Consider the following 21,593-nt stretch of genomic DNA (forward strand, 5'->3'; position numbering starts at 1 on the left):
TCTTGAGCTCACTAACACTGTTGTCGAAACCAGGGAGCTCGACGTTGTGGTTTACGAGGTCTTATATGCACAGGGGCAATAATATCAATTGCAGCCATAACATCCCTATTATAATAACAGACTAGGGAACAGGGAGCCACCAGGTCAGCGACAGACGACCCTCCAGAGTCAAGGAGATCATGTGAGACTTAATCCGATGAGGTAGGCCGTCCCACTTGGAAAGGATTAACCTCTGCATGGGGCGGGAATGAAATTGAGCGTACTCTACCATGTTGAACGCCAACACCATGAGGCCTAGTACTTGCATCGCCAAATGTATCAACACTCTTGGGCGAGATAGGAGGTATCTGATCCTGTCCTGAAGTTTCAGGACCTTCCCTGGAGACAGAAACAGCCGTTGATTGTGATTGTGTGTGTCCAGTAATGCCCCAGGTGCACCATGCTCCAAGCAGGGACCAGCGAGGACTTTTTCCAGTTGATGAGCCACACGTGGGCTTGTAGGAAGTCTATCGTCAGGTGTAGATGACTGATGAGGACATCGTGGGAGTTTGCCAGAATCAGCAAGTCGTCCAGATACAGCAGGATCCTGACTCCTTGGAGAGGGAGATGGGCCGTCATCACGGCCATAACCTTGGTGAAGATCCAAGGGGCTGTGGCCAGTCCCAACGGCAGAGCCTGGAATTGATAGTGAAGGATGCCAATAGCAAACCGCAGATATTGCTGATGCGATATGGCAATAGGTATATGCAGGTAAGCATCTTGTATATCCAGGGATACCATGTAATCTCCGGGTTCCATGGCCACAACAATTGTGCGCAGTGTTTCCATAAGGAACTTGGACCCTCTCACAAACTTGTTCAGTGATTTGAGGTTGAGTATAGGCTGGAAAGACCCATTGGGGTTCAGGACTAGAAACATAGTTGAGTAGTATCCGCTGCCCCTTTGGAACATATTGTAGGTACCAGCACTACCACTCCTGTATCAAGGAGGGAACGCACAACCAAACGTAGAGCTTGTGCCTTCAACGGATCCGAAGGCATAACCGTTGTGCAGAACTGGCGAGGGGGACGTCTCTTGACGTACCCGTGAGAGACAACTTCTCGCACCCATGCGTCTGAGGTGGTCTTTAACCAGACCTGAGTGAATTGCAGAAGTCGGCCTCCCACCCTGGGGTCCCCTAGAGAGAGGCCCGGCCCATCATGCAGCAGGCTGACAGGCTGCCCAGGATTATTTTGCCTTGTGCTTGGTGGTTTTGGGAGCACAAAATTGTCTCGGGAATGCCTGACCTTTTGCTTTCCCTTGAGGCTAATCTTCTCCAAATAGGATGTCTCCCTTAAAAGGGAGTACCTCCAAGGTCTTTTTGGAGTCCAGGTCCACCTTCCACGACCTCAACCACAGAATACGGTGAGCCAGGATGGACGTAGACGATGCCTTGGCCGCTAGCACACCTGCCTCAGAGGACACCTCTTGAATATAATAGGCGGCAGTGGTAATTTGAGACAGGTACTGTCTGGCAATGTCCGATATATCCTGAGGCAGCTCCTCCTCTAATGCCTGAACCCATGCTTCAATTCCTTTTGCAGCCCAGGAGGCTGCTATAGTGGGTCTATGTACAGCACCTGTAAGGGAGTAAATAGACTTCAGGCATCCCTCCACACACTTATCTGTCGGTTCCTTCAGTGAGGAGACAGTAGTGACAGGCAGAGTAGATGACACCACAAGACGGGTGACATGAGAATCTACCGGTGGTGAATTTTCCCACTTGTTACACAACTCAGAAGATAGAGCATAACGAGCTATCATCTTTTTAGATAGGGAGAATTTCTTTCCTGGCGAAGACCAGGGTTCTTGACGTATGTCTACTAAATGGCCAGAATGCGGTAATAATATTTTAGTTACCTTCTGACGTTTAAACTTATCAGGTTTCTTAGATGATGATGTGGATTCCACTACTGTGTCTATTTGTAGAATTTGCTTAATAGTAACCACTAGGTCAGGGACATCAACCTGAGTTGTAGATTACTCGTCAGAAGCAGCTGTATTAGTGTCTGATGGGTCAGTATACTCCCCATCCTCATCAGAAGAATCATCCGAGAGATTAGTGGATTGTGAGGAGGAAGTGGTCCGCTTAGATGACCCCTTGACACCAGAGGGACGTGGGGTAGGATTACGTCTAACCACAGATTGATTCAATTGCTGCAACTGGGTAGACAAATTAACCGCCCAAGGCGGATTTACCATAGGGACAATATGTGGCTGCAATGGCACAGGAGGTCCCATAGGGGGCATAAGGCATATCACAAGCGTATTGAGCATAGATGAGAACGCCGCCCAAGGTGGCTCCTGATTGTTTACAGGAGCTGCGGACTGACTGGGAGATGTATGGCACATATTACACAGAGCATCATACAAAGCTTCCCCCTCAGGCAAATCCCTGGTGTATGCGCTGCATGATACAGGAGCGTCCGTGGATTTCCTGCCCTTTGTGTTAGACATTAGTGAATGTAACCGCAGAGCGTATGAGTACGATACAGCCAGACTACACTACCTGCGAATAAATCCCCTAGTATGTGACAGCGTACACAGTACACAACACCAGCGTCTTAATCCGGTACTACGTGACTGCGTACACAGTACACAACACCGGCGAATAAATCCAGTTTTATGTGACTAAGTACACAATAGAATACACTTGACGGTAAATATTGTGCAGCACTATATATGAGACCCTGATTCACCTAGTCCCTTAGGATACAGAACACAGTGATAGATATAGCTGTGATACACTGAAAGTGAAATCCACACAGCAGATACAGGCACACACAGTCACAGTGACAATGCAGATAATTATTTTAGCAAGACAATAAAACTGCACTGGACTAGTGTGTGTGTGTGTGTGTGTGTGTGTGTGTGTGTGTGTGTGTGTGTGTGTGTGTGTGTGTGTAATAAAAAGCAATGCACGGTCCGAGACCAGATGTATATATCAGAATACTCGTACAATATATTCTGGCACAGGTATACTTGTTCTTAACTAACGCTGTCTAATATTGACATGTAGAATACTTAAGTGTCTGTAAAATCACGGCGCTGATGTACAGGCGGATTTACAGACTAGGTTCTTGAATTGTGGATATGAGGAAGTTTCTTTGAAGGCAGTGAAGAATGAAGTTACACAATTGGATAGGAAAATTCTTCTTAGCAATAATAAAAGTACAGAAACAACTAATAAATTTGAATACGCTTTCATTACAGGATATAGTGAACAACATAAAATTTTAGAAAAATCCTTCAAAAAGCATTGGGGAGTTCTTAAAAAAGACCTAATTTTGAAAGAAGTATTACCTGAACACCCTATCTTTATATACAGGAGGGCGCCTAATTTAAAAAAAATTCATTGGTACGCAGTGATCTTCCACCTGTGAAAAAAAGTGGAATAAGGAGCACCAAGGGATTTCATAGGTGCGGCTCTTGTATTGGCTGCAGGGAAATCACCACGGACAGTGGGAAAAAATTTGAGAATTTAAAATATTAATAGCGAAGTCCATGAAATAAGGGATTTCATTACCTGCAACGTTAAGAATGTAGTGTATGCCATTGAATGTTCATGTCATTTATTTTATATCGGACGCACATCAAGGCAATTGAAAATACGGGTAGGAGAACACCTTAGGAATATCAGAAGGGGACTGGACACCCATGCTCTGTCCAGCCATTTCAAAAAAGTCCACAACTGTGATCCTAAACATATCATTAGGTTTGTTGGAATGAAACGAGTGGAATGTGGCCGTAGACAAAAGGATACCTCTAAAAGTTTAGCTAAGGCAGAAATGGAACTTATATATAAATATAATACGCTGATACCCACAGGGTTAAATTCAGATTTTGAGTTAAAGTGGTTCCTTTAATGCCTTAGAACGAATCTTGAGTGTGTATGGGGTTAATATGAAAACTCTCTGATATGCATTGTTTTTAAACTCAATGAAAGAGTATTTTTAAAGAACTATCATTGTAATGTGGGGAATAATTAATTGTTTTTTTGGGGGATTTATTATCAATTGATTAACTGAGTCTTGAGACATATGTTTTTTCATTAATTTTAAAAGAGCTAAAGAATGATTTTTTTCTTTTGACAGTGGCACCATTTTTCTAAATAAGGACGTTTTTTATTTTGAATAAACCTGGACTGAAAAATGGCTGCTCCAATTAAAGTATTTATATTTATGAAGAACACGGGTGCCTAGCAACATAATACGGACGGAGAGGGCGGAAATGACGCGCCCGGCTGGAACAAGTGGGGGCGGAAGCGGTGAGATGACAGGGGTCCATGCAAGTATCGCGAGGAGACGCATGTGTACTCCCGAATTCACGTCATATGACACGGGAGCCGGAGCGGTTGCTATAGCAACCGTAGATAACAGCTTAAAAGGAGTCCACACAAACATCGCGGTAAGACGCATATGTACTCCCGAACTCAGGACACGTGATACGGAAGCCGGAGAGGTTACTATAGCAACCGGAGACAACAACATGGAGGCGGCCATTTGCACACAGGTGCAAATACTAAGGACGGGATATTTTCTATTGGAGGACTGTATAATAAATAGTGGGATTTAGGTGGAGGAGACACACTACCTTGAAAAGGGGTCCAGTTTAGGACCTGAAACGCATTGGTGAGGTGCAGGGAGATCACCTAATTGGCATCTGGTGGAGGCGCTTATCGGATCCAGGAGGCTGAAAACCCGGGAGGTCACCTGGTACTTATATACATCCAAGCTATTCTGAGAGCCTTGGTTCTCAGAGTGTCCGGTAATTGCACACCTCATTTGCCCATTGGGCTTCTCTTCTGCTACCTATGTGTCGCAATTTTATTTGGATTGGATTTTATGTTTTATGTCGTCGTGCTTGAATTACATTAAAAAAACGTTGTTGCACTATTCTGTTCGCATTTCCTCTATTCCATGTTGATTCTGAGAGAGAACTAACAAAAAGGGAGAATACCTGGCAGAGTGCGGTGGATTTTATTACATGCTGAGGATACAAGTGGCTTACAGGAATGTATATTGTTGAGATATACTCTTTTCATATGAATTTGTGATATTAATGTAACACCCATTTAGAGGAGCGCCATTTATTGTTTTCACCAATCTCCTGTTTTGCATTGTATATTCTTTGGTGGTGTGGGAGACGCCTCCATGGTGGAAATTTGATTTAGGCTGCACCTATTCTTTGCGCACCAGACAAAAGCCAGTGCTTTCTTGTATTTTTGGATTTACAGAGGAGTCCTTGCCCTGCAGTCTCAGAGACCAGGCACAGCTAATTCTAGAAGATGGCGCCCAGCGTCTCAGTCAGGGAGTGAGAGAGAGAGAGTGTGAGGCAGCTCCAGGGCGGGAACACCAGCAGTAGATGGTGCCTGGAGCTGGGGGAGGGGCTACAGGTCAAGCGCCTTCTCCCCTATGCTGGTCCTCACCACCTGGTACTATGGAGTCTTAATGAAGTGGATATTAATATATCCAACCTGTACTCCTATGCCCTGGTGGATATAGTGGGGTCCCTGCTCTGTTACAGTGTCCACACCAGCGTCGCAGTCCGTCTCGTTAGACTGCGACCGGAATGCAATTTAATGGCGGGTCACGCCTGGGGGACTCTCTTACCTCCTCCCTTCTGTAGCAGCCACGCGAACCAGGAGAGTGTCTGCGACCGTGTGCCTAGAGCCGGAACAACTCCGCCGCAAGTACCCGGGAACAGAGCCAGCGGGAGTCTTCTAAAAGCTTTTATAGGGCTGCCCAGTGCAGCTCCCCTGTTAAGTGACCTGCTTTTGCAGGCACCAACTCGAAACTGAGCTCACAGTGCCTGGAGGCGTGGTTATAGAGAAGGCCCCAATGCATCCTGGGACAGTCTAAAGCTTTAGCGTGTTGGTGCCTGAATCAAGATCCATCTGTACACCAAGGTGTTTTCCCTGTGGAAACCAGTGTACCCCGCTGCAGAAATAGTCTGTGACCAATTAAAACGGAGAATGAGGTTCAATATAGACAAATGTAAGGTAATGCACCTTGGTAGCAAGAACAGAAACCTTACCTACATAATAAATGGGGAAAAACTAGGGGATTCTATACTGGAAAAAGATTTAGGTGTTCACATGGATACCAAACTTAGTAGTACCTAAAGACGGTATGCAGCAAACAAGGTATTAGCATGCATAAATCGGGGAATTGATGCAAGGGATGAGAGTGTTATACACCCATTATATAAATCCCTAAGTAAGGCCACATCTTGAATACTGTGCACAACTATGCGCAATACTACAAACAAAATATCCTGGAACTAAAAAAGGTTCAGAGATGGGCGACCAAATTTATTAAGGGGATGGGAACGCTAGAATACGAGGAAAGGCTTGTTAGGCAAGGCATGTTCACACTGGAAAAGAGGAGATTAAGAGGGGACATGATTAACATTTACAAATATTTAACTGGTCAATACACAGATCGTCACAAAGGACACGTGGTCACCCACTTAGGTTAGAAGAGATGAGAATTCGCACACAGACGGAAAGGTTTCTTCACAGTAAGGACAATACGTATTAGGAATTCCCTGCCTGAGAGAGTAGTAATGGCGGGCTCATTCACTACTTTTAAGACTGGGCTAGATAAATTCCTAATGGATAAGGATATAAAGGGTTATGGTGGGTAAATCATGCACTATAATAATAAAAAAAAAAAAAAAAAAAACACAGGAGGAAGTGACATAACAGCTAAATATTCACCACAGTTAAAATTAGGCTAAAAAAATATTACAGTGTAGGACAGTGATGGCTAACCTTGACACTCCAGCTGTTGTTTAACTACATATCCCAGCATGCCCTGCTACAATTTTGCTATTTGGCCTTGCTAAAACTGATGCAGGGCATACTGGGATGTGTAGTTCAACAACAGCTGGAGTGTCAAGGTTAGCCATCACTGGTGTAGGAGATCACTAACAGGTTGAACTCGGACAAATTGTCTTTTTTCGAACTCAGCAACTATGTTACTGTGATACCTTTGATGTGCTGGCAAAGTTAATGTAACTGTACTGTTCAGAAGACTTGCAGTGCACACTTTGGATAACACAAACTTACCGCTTGCTGTTCCGCTGCCAAGGCCGCTGCTGCAGCTGCTGCCACAGTCTGCCTCCCAAAGCCAGTATTGTTAGTGCAATCAGGGGGTGCTGTTTTGACACCAGGTAGATAGGCAGGTGGCGTAGCTTTAGGAATAGTCCTGGAGTGGAACACTGAATGGTTGCAGGGGTAGGAGAATGAGCGTGATGGGTGCTGGCTGGGAACCCTGTGCTTCCAGCCCACTTTGAATTGGTTGTGGATGGGAGTAGCTGGTGGGTGATAAGGAGGTGGGGGTGGGGGAAGAGGAGGATGGAAGGCCACATAAGAGTCCGTAAAGAGAGTTTCCGTAGCAGGGGTGCTGTTAATTCTACATCTCCCGGACTGGCGCAGAGTCAGAAGTGGGCTTTCATCTCCAAACCTGTCGTCCGGAAAGAACTTGTGGGGATTCTGCGCATTGGAACAGTATAATGGTTACTTACTTAGCAATTTAACTCCTAAATATACAAATTAAATAAAACACATTAGGTGATGGAATGCACATTTTCTACAGACCAGTGTTATAGACTGAGGTTAAAACTATCTATTGCATATATGTGGGCTTAGAAGATTAAAGTAAGTTCCTTTTTTGGTCTTTGGCAAATCATATCTAAAAATCATCATTAAAACAGAGGAGGTCGGGTTATGGCGTTATCGTACACCTTCGTCAAAATTCAAAAACAGTGAGAGTGATTTTCCACATTGGTTCTCAAAAGACACAAATACATTGGGTGCAACTGATACATCAGGTGGATTACCTGCAATAGCTCTGCAGCAGAATCAGACAGACCAAATTCCCTCAACACTCGGATCTGAATCTCGTAGCTGACGGTAGCACCTTCTCCACAATTTAAAGCGTATGCCCGCTGAACCTGCTCGGTGTGACGCAGCTCCAGGAGGCGCCTGACCATCTCCTTCACAACGGCAAGCCGAGGAACTGAAAACAGGGGAACACAGCCAACAGAATTCATCGCAAAGCTCAATTTCATACACTGAATAAAATATCGGACACACATGCACAGGAACCTACTGTATATGGACTCTGGTACTCCAGGACTGAAATGAATTTAAGAATATAAACAAAGAATTATGGATTACCTGGTATTTCATTTGCTACAACAGTAGGAGGGCTCGTCTGGCTGCTGTTCATTTGCTGGTGGTTAATCATGTGACAGCACTGCGGCACGGCATTGTTCACCATGTATAGTGTGTCTGGTACGTTGGACATTCGAACCATCCTCAAACGAACCAGATCCGTCTGCTCCACCATCATCTCATCCAGCACAGACTGCAGTGAACAGAATTCTTTTAGCTACATTTTATAGGCCCATTAACCCAGAAAGTTCTCTCACAAAACTATTTTATTTTTATCAAAATTATGGATTTAACCCTCGCGCTCCCACAGCATCTCGACTCCTCTCTTCTGAAAGGACTCTGCTGTGGGGGGGACCAAAGCAGGGAGGAAAGTTGTGGCTTTTCCTTTTTAACAAACTGACTTAAGAGGTTGGAATAGGTTGGGTATGTGTGACCGGCAGTCAGGAGACCACCAGCCACAATACCAGCGGCGGGATCCCGGCTGTTACATGGCCGTCGAGGGGCAAGCGCAACGAAGCTCTGCTGCCCTTGCCACAGGTTTTATTCCCACTCTATGGGTGTCATGGACATCCATGAGTGGAAATAGTCCCTGTTGGTCAGCATGCCGACCAGCGGGATTTTCAGATGCCGGGATATTGGAGTCGGTATTGTGACTGGCGGTCTCCTGACCACCGGTCACAAACGCATCCTGTTGAAATCCTCTTAAGTGCAGACATTCAAATTCAAAGTATCAGTCTTCAAAAGTCATATATAAAAATAAGATTTTAAACCTACCAGTAAATCTTTTTCTCCTAGTCCGTAGAGGATGCTGGGGATTCCGTAAGGACCATGGGGTATAGACGGGCTCCGCAGGAGACATGGGCACAATAAAGAAACTTTAGAATAGGTGTGCACTGGCTCCTCCCTCTATGCCCCTCCTCCAGACCTCAGTTAGAGAACTGTGCCCAGAGGAGACTGACAGTACGAGGAAAGGATTTTTGTTAATCTAAGGGCAAGATACACACCAGCCCACACCATCCACACCGTACAACTTGGAACATGCGAACCAGTGAACAGTATGAAACCAAACAGCATCGGCCCGAGACTGATCAAAACTGTAACATAACCCTTATGTAAGCAATAACTACATACAAATCTTGCAGAATTTAGTCCGCACTGGGACGGGCGCCCAGCATCCTCTACGGACTAGGAGAAAATAAGAATTTACTTACCGATAATTCTATTTCTCGTAGTCCGTAGTGGATGCTGGGGACTCCGTCAGGACCATGGGGAATAGCGGGCTCCGCAGGAGACAGGGCACATCTAAAAAGCTTTTTAGGTCACATGGTGTGTACTGGCTCCTCCCCCTATGACCCTCCTCCAAGCCTCAGTTAGGTACTGTGCCCGGACGAGCGTACACAATAAGGAAGGATCTTGAATCCCGGGTAAGACTCATACCAGCCACACCAATCACACCGTACAACTTGTGATCTGAACCCAGTTAACAGTATGATAACAAAACGAAGTAGCCTCCGAAAAGATGGCTCACAACAATAGTAATAACCCGATTTTTTGTAACAATAACTATGTACAAGCATTGCAGACAATCCGCACTTGGGATGGGCGCCCAGCATCCACTACGGACTACGAGAAATAGAATTATCGGTAAGTAAATTCTTATTTTCTCTAACGTCCTAGTGGATGCTGGGGACTCCGTCAGGACCATGGGGATTATACCAAAGCTCCCAAACGGGCGGGAGAGTGCGGATGACTCTGCAGCACCGAATGAGAGAACTCCAGGTCCTCCTTAGCCAGAGTATCAAAATTTGTAAAATTTTACAAACGTGTTCTCCCCTGACCACGTAGCTGCTCGGCAAAGTTGTAATGCCGAGACTCCTCGGGCAGCCGCCCAGGATGAGCCCACCTTCCTTGTGGAATGGGCATCTACATATTTCGTCTGTGGCAGGCCTGCCACAGAATGTGCAAGCTGAATTGTACTACAAATCCAGCGTGCAATAGACTGCTTAGAAGCATGAGCACCCAGCTTGTTGGGTGTATACAGTATAAACAGCAAGTCAGACTTTCTGACTCCAGCCGTCCTAACTATATATATATATATATATATATATATATATATATATATATATATATATATATATATTTTAGGGCCCCGACCACGTCTAGTAACTTGGAGTCCTCCAAGTCCCTAGTAGCCGCAGGCACCACAAGAGGTTGTTTCAGGTGAAAACGCTGACACCCCTTTATGAAGAAACTGGAGACGAGTCCCAGTTCTGTCCTGTTCAAATGGAAAATTTTAATATGGGCTTTTGTAAGACAAAGCCGCCCATTCTGACAATCGCCTGGCCGAGGCCAGGGCTAACAACATGGTCACTTCCCATGTGAGATATTTGTCAACAGCATGGTCACTTTCCATGTGAGATATTTCAAATCCACAGATTTGAGCGGTTCAAACCAATATGATTTTAAGAAATCCCAACACTATGTTGAGATCTCACGGTGCCCCTAGGGGCACAAAAAAGCTGTATATGCAATACATCCTTTACAATCTGGACTTCAGGAACTGAAGTCAATTCTTTCTGGAAGAAAATCTACAGGGCCGAAATTTAAATGTTAATGAACCCCACTTTGAGGTCCAAAACACTCCTGTTTTCAGGAAGTGTAGAAATCGACCTAGTTGAATTTCCGTCGTGGAGCCTTCCTGGCCTCACCCACGCAACATATTTTCACCACATGTGGTGATGACGTTGTGCGGTCACCTCCTTCCTGGCTTTGACCAGGGTAGGTATGACCTCTTATGGAATGCCTTTTCCCCTCAGGATGCGGCATTCAACCGCCATGCCGTCAAACGCAGCCGCGGTAAGTCTTGGAATAGACATGGTACTTGCTGAATCAAGTCCCTTCTTAGCTCCCCAGGCCCTTAGTCCTCTGTGAGCATTTCTTGAAGTTCCGGGTACCAAGTCCCTCTTGGCCAATCCGGAGCCACTAGTATAGTTCATACTCCTCTATGTCTTATAATTCTCAATACCCTGGTTATGAGAAACAGAGGAGGGAACACATACACAGACTGGTACACCCACGGTGTTACCAGAACATCCACAGCTATCGCCTGAAGGTCTCATGACCTGGCGGAATACCTGTCCCGTTTTTTGTTCGGGCGGGACGCCATCATGTCCACCTTTGGTCTTTGCCAACGGTCCACAATCATGTTGAAAAACTTCCCTATGAAGTTTCCACTCTCCCGGGTGGAGGTCATGCCTGCTGAGGAAGTCTGCTTCCCAGTCGTCCACTCCCGGAAAGAACACTGCTGACAGTGCTATCACATGATTTTCCGCCTAGCGAAAAATCCTTGCAGTTTTCACTGCCCTCCTGCTTCTTGTGCCGCCCTTCTGTTTACGTGGGCGACTGCCGTGATGTTATCCCACTGGATCAATACCGGCTGACCTTGAAGCAGAGGTCTAGCTAAGTTTAGAGCATTATAAATTTGCTCTAAGCTTATTTATGCGGAGAGAATTCTCCAGACTTAATCACACTTCCCTGGAAATTTTTTCCCTGTGTGACTGTTCCCCAGCCTCTCAGGCTGGCCTCCGTGGTCCCCGGCATCCAATCCTGAATGCCGAATCTGCGGCCCTCTAGAAGATGAGCACTCTGTAATCACCACAGGAGAGACACCCTTGTCCTTGGATATAGGGTTATCCGCTGATGCATCTGAGGATGCGATCCGGACCATTTGTCCAGCAGATCCCACTGAAGAGTTCTTGCGGGAAATCTGCCGAATGGAATTGCTTCGTAATAAGCCACCATTTTTACCAGGACTCTTGTGCAATGATGCACTGACACTTTTCCTGGTTTTAGGAGGATCCCGATTAGCTCGGATAACTCCCTGGTTTTCTCCACTGGGAGAAACACGTTTTTCTGGACTGTGTCCAGAATCTTCCCTAGGAACAGTAGACGTGTCGTCGGAAAAAGCTGCGATTTTGGAATATTTAGAATCCACTCGTGCTGTCGTAGAACTACTTAAGATAGTGCTACTCCGACCTCCAACTGTTCTCTGGACCTTGCCCTTATCAGGAAAGCGTCCATGTTTCTTTTAAGAAAAATCATCATTCCGGCCATTACCTTGGTAAAGACCCGGGGCGCCGTGGACAATCCAAACGGCAGCGTCTGAACTGATAGTGACAGTTCTGTACCAGGAACCTGAAGTACCCTTGGTGAGAAGGGCAAATTTGGACCTGTAGGTAAACGTCCTTGATATCCAGTGACATCATATCGTCCCCTTCTTCCTGGTTCGCTATCACTGCTCCGAGTGACTCCATCTTGATTTGAACGCTTGTATGTAAGTGTTCAAATATTTCAGATCTCACCGAGCCGGTTGGCTTCAGTACCACAATATAGTGTGGAATACTACCCCCTTCCTTGTTGTAAGAAGGGTACTTTGATTATCACCTGCTGGGAATACAGCCTGTGAATTGTGTGAGGGGGAGACGTCTCGAATTTCCAATGTACACCTGGGATATTACATGTAGGATCCCGGAGTTCCCTTGCGAGTGTTGCTGAAACTCTTGAGATGACCCCCTACCGCACCTGAGTCCGCTTGTACGGCCCCAGCGTTATGCTGCGGACTTGGCAGAAGCCGTGAGGAGCTTCTGTTCCTGGGAATGAGCTGCTTGCTGCAGTCTTCTTCCCTTTCCTCTCCCCCTGGGCAGATATGACTGGCCTTCGCCCGCCTGCCCGTATGGGGACGAAAGGACTGAGACTGAAAAGACTGTGTCCTTTTCTGCCAATATGTGACTCGGGGTAACAAAAGGTGGATTTTTCAGCTGTTGCCATGGCCACCAGGTCCAATGGACCGCCCCTTTATACGGCAATACTTCCATATGCCGTCTGGAATCTGCCTCACCTGACCACTGTCGTGTCTTCGTCTGGCAGATATGTACATCACATTTACTCTTGATGCCAGAATGCAAATATGCCTCTGCGCATCACACATATATAGAAATGCATCCTTAAAATGCTCTATAGACAATAAAATCCTGTCCCTGTCAAGGGTATCAAAATTTTCAGTCAGGAAATCCGACCAAGCCCCCTCAGCGCTGCACATCCAGGCTGAGGCGATTGCTGGTCGTAGTATAACACCAGTATGTGTGTATATACTGTTATGATATTTTCCAGCTTCCTATCAGCTGGCTCCTTGAGGGCGGCCGTATCTGGAAACGGTAACGCCATGTTTTTTATAAGCGTGTGAGCGCCTTGTCCACCCTAAGGTGTGTTTTCCAACTCGCCCTTACTACTGGCGGGAAAAAGGGTATACCGCCCATAACTTTCTGTCGGAGGAACCCCACGTATCATCACACACTTCATTTAATTTATCTGATTCAGGCAAAACTACAAGTAGTTTATTCCCACCCTACAAAATACCCTTATTTGTGGTACTTGTGGTATCAGAAATACGTAACACCTCCTTCATTGCCCTTAACATGTAACTTGTGGCCCTAAAGGAAAAATACGTTTGTTTCTTCACCGTCGACACTTGGGTCAGTGTCCGTGTCAGTGTCTGTCGACCGACTGAGGTAATTGGGCGTTTTTACAAGCCCCTGACGGTGTCTGAGACGCCTGGACCGATACTAATTTGTCCGCCGGCTGTCTCATGTCGTCAACCGGCTTGCAGCGTGTTGACATTATCACGTAATTCCATAAGTAAGCCATCCATTCTGGTGTCGACTCCCTAGAGAGTGACATCACCATTGCAGGCAATTTTCTCCGTCTCCTCACCAACATTTTCCTCATACATGTCGACACACACGTACCGACCTACAGCACACACATACAGGGAATGCTCTGATAGAGGACAGGACCCACTAGCCCTTTGGGGAGACAGAGGGAGAGTTTGCCAGCACACACCAAAAGCGCCATAATGTATATAACAACCCTAGAAGGTGTTGTTTCTATATATGGGCTCTTAATATATAATTATATCGCCAATTTATGCCCCCCTTCTCTTTAACCCTGTTTCTGTAGTGCAGGGGAGAGTGGGAGCCTTCCTCACCAGCGGAGCTGGTCAGGAAAATGGCGCTGAGTGCTGAGGAGAATAAGCTCCGCCCCTTTCACGGCGGGCTTTTCTCCCGGTTATTAGGAAAACTGGCCTGGGTTAAATACATACATATAGCCTTAATGGCTATATGTGATGTATTTATTTGCCAAATAGGTATTTATATTGCTGCCCAGGGCGCCCCCAGCAGCGCCCTGCACCCTCCGTGACAGTGTCAGTGAGCCGTGTAGCAACAATGGCGCACAGCTGCAGTGCTGTGCGCTACCTCTCTGAAGACTGTGAAGTCTTCTGCCGCCTGTTTCCGGACCTCCGTTCCGCCGTCTTTCTTCAGCGTCTGTAAGGGGGATCGGCGGCGCGGCTCCGGGACGAACCCCAGACTGACCTGTGTTCCGACTCCCTCTGGAGCTCAGTGTCCAGTAGCCTAAAACTTCAATCCTCCTGCACGCAGGTGAGTTGCAAGTCTCTCCCCTAAGTCCCTCGTTGCAGTGATCCTGTCGCCAGCAGGAATCACTGATTAGAAACCTAAAAAAAAACTTTACTAAACAGCTCCTTAAGAGAGCCATCCAGTTTGCACCCTTCTCGGACGGGCACAAAAACCTAACTGAGGCTTGGAGGAGGGTCATAGGGGGAGGAGCCAGTACACACCATGTGACCTAAAAAGCTTTTTAGATGTGCCCTGTCTCCTGCGGAGCCCGCTATTCCCCATGGTCCTGACGGAGTCCCCAGCATCCACTAGGACGTTAGAGAAAAAGATTTACCGGTAGGTTTAAAATCTTATTTTCTCTTACGTCCTAGAGGATGCTGGGGACTCCGTAAGGACCATGGGGATTATACCAAAGCTCCAGACCGGAAGAAAGAGTGCGGATAACTCTGCAGCACCGATTGAGCAAACATGAGGTCCTCCTCAGCCAAGGTATCAAACTTATAGAATTTAGCAAAAGTGTTTGAACCCGACCAAGTAGCCGCTCGGCAAAGTTGAAATGCCGAGACACCTCGGGCAGCCGCCCAAGAAGAGCCCACCTTCCTAGTGGAATGGGCCTTTACCGAATTAGGTACCGGCAATCCAGACGTAGAATGAGCCTGCTGAATCGTGATACTGATCCAGCGGGCAATAGTCTGCTTAGAAGCAGGGGCGCCAATCTTGTTGGCCGCATACAGAACAAACAGTGCCTCTGTTTACCTAAGTCGAGCCGTCCTGGCTACATAAACTTTTAAGGCCCTGGCTACATCAAGAGACTTGGAATCCTCCAAGTCCCCCGTAGCCACAGGCACCACAATAGGTTGGTTCATATGAAACGATGAAACCACCTTAGGCAGAAACTGAGGACGAGTCCTCAACTCTGCTCTATCCACAGGGAAAATCAGGTAGGAGCTTTTGTGAGACAAAGCCACCAATTCGGACACCCGCCTCGCAGATGCCAAGGCCAACAACATGACCACTTTCCAAATGAGAAATTTCAACTCAACTGTTTGAAGAGGTTCAAACCAGTGTGACTTAAGGAACTGTAACACCACGTTAAGATCCCATGGTGCCACTGTGGGCACAAAAGGAGGCTGGATGTGCAGCACTCCCTTTACAAAAGTCCGGACTTCTGGAAGAATATAGATAGGGCCGGAATCTGTACCTTAATGGAGCCTAACTTCAGGCCCATATCCACTCCTGTCTGCAGAAAGTGGAGAAAACGGCCCAGGTGGAAATCTTCCGTAGGAGCATTCTTGGCTTCACACCAAGAAACATACTTCCTCCAGATACGGTGATAATGTTTCGCCGTCACCTCCTTCCTAGCCCTTATCAGAGTAGGGATGACTTCCTCCGGAATACCTTTCCCAGCTAGGATTCGGTGTTCAACCGCCATGCCGCCAAACGTAACCACGGTAAGTCTTGGAACACGCAGGGCCCCTGCTGCAACAGGTCCTCCCTGAGAGGAAGAGACCATGGATCTTCTGTGAGCATCTCCTGAAGATCTGAATACCAGGCCCTTCGAGGCCAATCTGGAATAACTAGTATTGTCTGCACTCTTTTTCTTCTTATGATTCTCAATATTTTGGAGATGAGAGGAAGAGGAGGGAATACACAGACCAACTGAAACACACATGGTGTCACCACCAGGGTGTCTACCGCTACTGCCTGAGGGTCCCTTGACCTGGCACAATACCTCCGAAGATTCTTGTTGAGGCGTGACGCCATCATGTCTATTTGAGGAAGTCCCCAAAGACTTGTTATCTCTGCAAAAACTTCTTGATGAAGTCCCCACTCTCCTGGATGGAGATCGTGTCTGCTGAGGAAGTCTGCTTCACAGTTGTCAACTCCCGGAATGAAGACTGCTGACAGAGCGCTTACGTGATTTTCCGCCCAGCGCAGAATCCTTGTGGCTTCCGCCATTGCCACTCTGCTTCTTGTCCCGCCTTGGCGGTTTACATGAGCCACGGCTGTGACGTTGTCTGATTGAATCAGAACCGGTAGGTTGCGCAGAAGATTCTCCGCTTGTCGTAGGCCATTGTATATGGCCCTTAATTCCAGTATGTTGATGTGTAGACAAGCCTCCTGGCTTGACCATGTTCCCTGAAAATTTCTTCCTTGTGTGACTGCTCCCCATCCTCGGAGGCTCACGTCCGTGGTCACCAGGACCCAGTCTTGAATGCCGAACCTGCGACCCTCTAGAAGGTGAGCACTCTGCAGCCACCACAGGAGAGACACCCTGGCTCTGGGGGACAGGCTTATTTTCTGATGAATTTGAAGATGAGATCCGGACCACTTGTCCAGAAGGTCCCACTGAAATGTCCTCGCATGAAATCTGCCAAAGGGGATGGCCTCGTAGGTCGCCACCATTTTTCCCAGTACACGAGTGCATTAATGGACCAACACCCTTTTCGGTCTTAACAGGTCTCTGACCATGTTCTGGAGTTCCTGGGCTTTTTCCATCGGGAGAAAAACCCTCTTTTCTTCCGTGTCCAGAATCATGCCTAAGAAAGATAGCCGAGTCGTTGGAACCAACTGTGACTTTGGTAGATTTAGAATCCAGCCATGTTGCTGCAGCACTCTCAGGGAGAGCGACACGTTTTTTCAGCAACTGATCTCTCGATCTCGCTTTTATCAGGAGATCGTCCAAGTACGGGATAATTGTGACTCCCTGTCTGCGCAGGAGCACCATCATTTCCGCCATTACCTTGGTGAAAATCCTCGGGCCATGGAAAGCCCAAACGGCAACGTCTGAAACTGGTAATGACAGTCCTGGTACAGCGAACCTCAGGTAGCCTGATGAGGAGAATATATGGGGACATGAAGGTATGCATCCTTTATGTCTAGTGACACCATAAAATCCCCCCCTTCCAGGCTGGAGATAACCGGCCGGAGCGATTCCATCTTGAATTTGAACTTTTTTAAGTACAGGTTTAGGGATTTTAGATTTAGAATGGGCCTGACTGAGCCATCCGGTTTCGGAACCACAAACAGGGTTGAATAGTACCCCTTCCCCTGTTGAACTACGGGAACCTTGACAATCACTTGCTGTTGATACAGCTTTTGAATTGCAGCTAAAACTATCTCCCTCTCTGGGGGAGACGCCGGTAAAGCCGATTTGAAAAATCGGCGCGGAGGCACCTCTTCGAATTCCAGCTTGTATCCTTGGGATACAATTTCCATCGCCCAAGGATCCACGTCTGATTGAACCCAGACGTGGCTGAAGAGTCGAAGACGTGCCCCCACCAGCGCGGACTCCCTTAGTGGAGCCCCAGCGTCATGCGGTGGATTTAGTAGAAGCCGGGGAGGACTTCTGCTCCTGGGAACTAGCGGTAGCAGGCATTCTTTTCCCTCTACCCTTACCTCTGGCGAGGAAGGAAGAGCCGCGACCTCTTCTGGACTTATGCGACCGAAAGGACTGCATCTGATAGTGGTGTTTTCTTTTGCTGTGGGGGAACATAAGGTAAAAAAGTAGATTTACCCGCGGTAGCTGTGGAAACCAGGTCCGCAAGACCTTCCCCAAATAAAACCTCACCCTTGTAAGGCAAAACTTATGCCTCTTTGAGTCGGCATCACCCGTCCATTGGCGGGTCCACAGGGCTCGCCTAGCAGAAATCGCCATGGCGTTGGCTCTCGAACCTAGCAAGCCAACGTCTCTCTGAGCGTCCCTCATATATAAGACTGCGTCTTTAATGTGACCTAAGGTCAATAAAATGGTATCCCTATCTAGGGTATCAATGTCAGCTGACAAGGTATCTGCCCAAGCTGCTACAGCGCTACAAACCCAAGCCGACGCTATTGCCGGTCTGAGCAAGGCACCCGTATGTGTATAAATTGATTTCAAGGTAGTCTCCTGTCTGCGATCAGCAGGATCCTTGAGGGCCGCCGTGTCTGGAGACGGTAGCGCCACCTTTTTGGACAAGCGCGTTAAAGCCTTGTCCACCTTGGGTGAGGATTCCCACCGTAACCTGTCCTGTCAAGATTCTCTTGGGAATCTGCAGTTTCTCGTCTGGAGTTTCCCAAGCTTTTTCAAATAACTCATTCAGCTCATGAGATGGGGGAAAGGTTACCTCAGGTTTCTTTTCCTTAAACATGCATACCCTCGTGTCAGGGACAGAGGGGTCATCTGTGATATGCAAAACATCTTTTATTGCAATAATCATATAATGAATACTTTTGGCCACCCTTGGGTGTAACCTCGCATCATAGTAGTCGACACTGGAGTCAGAATCCGTGTCGGTATCAGTGTCTGCTACTTGGGACAGGGGTCGTTTATGAGACCCTGAAGGGCCCTGTGATACAGCCAAAGCCATGGATTGACACCCTGTTTTATCCCTGGACTCTGCTTTATCCAATCTCTTATGTAATAAAGACACATTTGCATTTAAAACATTCCACATATCCAACCAATCATGTGTCTGCCTTGCCGACGGAGACACCACAATCATCTGCTCCACCTCCTCCTTAGATGAGCCTTCCGCTACAGACATGCCGACACACACGTACCGACACCCCCACACACTCAGGGATATATCTAAATCGAGACAGTCACCCAATAAGGCCCTTTGGAGAGACGGAGAGAGAGTATGCCAGCACACACCCAGCGCCACCGGACACTGGAATAAAATCCCAGTTAGTACAGCGCTTTTATATAAATATATACAATTACACTCACTGCGCCAATTAAATGTGCCCCCCCCTCTTTTTTGCCCTCTGTAACCGTGTTCAGCAGGGGAGAGTCCGGGGAGCCAGCTTCTCTGCAGTGTGCTGTGGAGAAAATGGCGCTGGTTAGTGCTGGAGGATCAAACTCCGCCCCCTCAGCGGCGGCCTTCGGTCCAGCTCAAATTATTTATACTGGTGGGTTTTTTTTTTAATATACCGTCTCCGCAGTATCTACCTATATGCCAGTGTCCCTTGAGGTTAATATTGCTGCCCAGGGCGCCCCCCCTGCGCCCTGCACAATTACAGTGCCCGCTGTGTATGTGTGGGAGCAATGGCGCGCAGCGTTACCTCAGTGAAGATCTGAAGTCTTCTGCCGCCTTTGAAGTCTTCTTTTCTTCTTAATACTCACCCGGCTTCTATCTTCCGGCTCTGTGAGGAGGACGGCGGCACGGCTCCGGGACGAACGGCGAGGGTGAGACCTGCGTTCCGACCCTCTGGAGCTAATGGTGTCCAGTAGCCTAAGAAGCAGTGCCTATTATTTAAGTAGGTCTGCTTCTCTCCCCTCAGTCCCACGATGCAGGGAGCCTGTTGCCAGCAGCGCTCCCTGAAAATAAAAAACCTAACAAAAGTCTTTTTCAGAGAAACTCAGGAGAGCTCCCCTGCAGTGCACCCAGTCTCCTCTGGGCACAGGATCTAACTGAGGTCTGGAGGAGCCAGTGCACACCTATTCTAACGTCTTTAGAGTGCCCATGTCTCCTGCGGAGCCCGTCTATACCCCATGGTCCTTACGGAGTCCCCAGCATCCTCTAGGACGTAAGAGAAATCATATTTATGACCCTATACACAACAGTGGCAGAGGGAAGGACTTCCAAAGGGGATCCGGTCTGAAGATCGACAGTGTCTAGGTCGACAATGTTTAGGTCGACCACTATAGGTCGACAGTCACTAGGTCGACATGGATGGAAGGTCGACAGGGTTTCTAGGTCGACATGTGCTAGGTCGACAGGTCTAAAGGTCGACATGAGTTTTTCACATTTTTTTTAGAATTTTTTCATACTTAACGATCCATGTGGACTACGATTGGAACGGTAAAGTGTGGCGAGCGAAGCGAAGGCACCATGCCCGAAGCATGGCGAGCGAACGCGGTGCACTAATTTGGGATCCCGGTCACTCTACGAAGAAAACGACATTAAAAAAAAAAATTCCTCATGTCGACCTTTAGACCTGTCGACCTAGCACATGTCGACATAGAAACCCTGTCGACCTAGCACATGTCGACCTAGAAACCCTGTCGACCTAGAAACCCTGTCGACCTAGAAACCCTGTCGACCTAGAAACCCTGTCGACCTAGAAACCCTGTCGACCTAGAAACCCTGTCGACCTTCCATCCATGTCGACCTAGTGACTGTCGACCTATAGTGGTCGACCTAAACATTGTCGACCTAGACACTGTCGATAAAACGAACCACACCCCTTCCAAAGACGTTACCCAACTGCAGCCACTGAGCACCAGCAACTCTAGAACATTGTAGCATGGGAAGCATTCCCTTCCATTCATGCCTATGGAGTCCCCAGCATTACCTTAGCCTCCTCTACATAGGGTGAGAACAGTCTTGGCCTGACGTATATGCCGGCATTCTTTTGGCGTAGCCAGGAGTTTGACTTTCCACTTTCTGAGGTTGGCAACATGTCTGCGGGCGGAGTGCTGATCAGTCCCCTTTTCATCTAAAAATAAGAATATGGGAAAACATACCATTTCCATCTGAGCAAAGCCAGAAAAGGACATTACTAATACAAACCAGACAAACCGTTACTCGTGATCTATGATTATCATTCATGTTATTAGACTATTCCTTCTTAACCTCTTTGTGACCAGGGGCTGATTGCACACGATCAGATAAGGCGATTTATCTTCACATGTTATGCTGCCTTTATGTATTAGTCTATCTGCACAAAGAGGATATTGTTTTCAGGACCCATAAATATATTTTAATTAGATGACCATTAGATAACGATGAACAGAAAAAAGCATACAAACAAACTTTCCTTAATTCTTCTTATAGTTCTTGTAATGTGGTTGATGCAGCTCCAGAAAATGACTTCAACATTCACCATGGATCAGGAGTATTCAACATACCGCCCCCCAGCTGCTGTGGAACTACACATCCCAGCATGCTGCAACAATTTTAGCAAAGTTGTGACAG

At 47.2% G+C, this 21,593-nt stretch overlaps 1 protein-coding gene across 1 annotated transcript in view; it reads right to left on the minus strand.

Annotated features, from left to right (window-relative positions):
- The window catches only part of BTBD7 (BTB domain containing 7), a 126,436-nt gene that overhangs the window by 18,761 nt on the left and 86,082 nt on the right, over positions 1-21,593 (minus strand). Inside the window, exons 7-10 of the mRNA XM_063947576.1 lie at positions 20,971-21,114; positions 8,225-8,414; positions 7,885-8,063; positions 7,112-7,537 (exon numbers count right to left, since the gene is read on the minus strand). Of these exons, the coding sequence (XP_063803646.1) occupies positions 7,112-7,537; positions 7,885-8,063; positions 8,225-8,414; positions 20,971-21,114 (939 nt within the window). The remainder of the gene's footprint in view (positions 1-7,111; positions 7,538-7,884; positions 8,064-8,224; positions 8,415-20,970; positions 21,115-21,593) is intronic.

The sequence above is a fragment of the Pseudophryne corroboree genome, chromosome 12 (assembly GCF_028390025.1).
Source record: "Pseudophryne corroboree isolate aPseCor3 chromosome 12, aPseCor3.hap2, whole genome shotgun sequence".
NCBI classification, from domain to species: Eukaryota; Metazoa; Chordata; class Amphibia; order Anura; family Myobatrachidae; genus Pseudophryne; species Pseudophryne corroboree.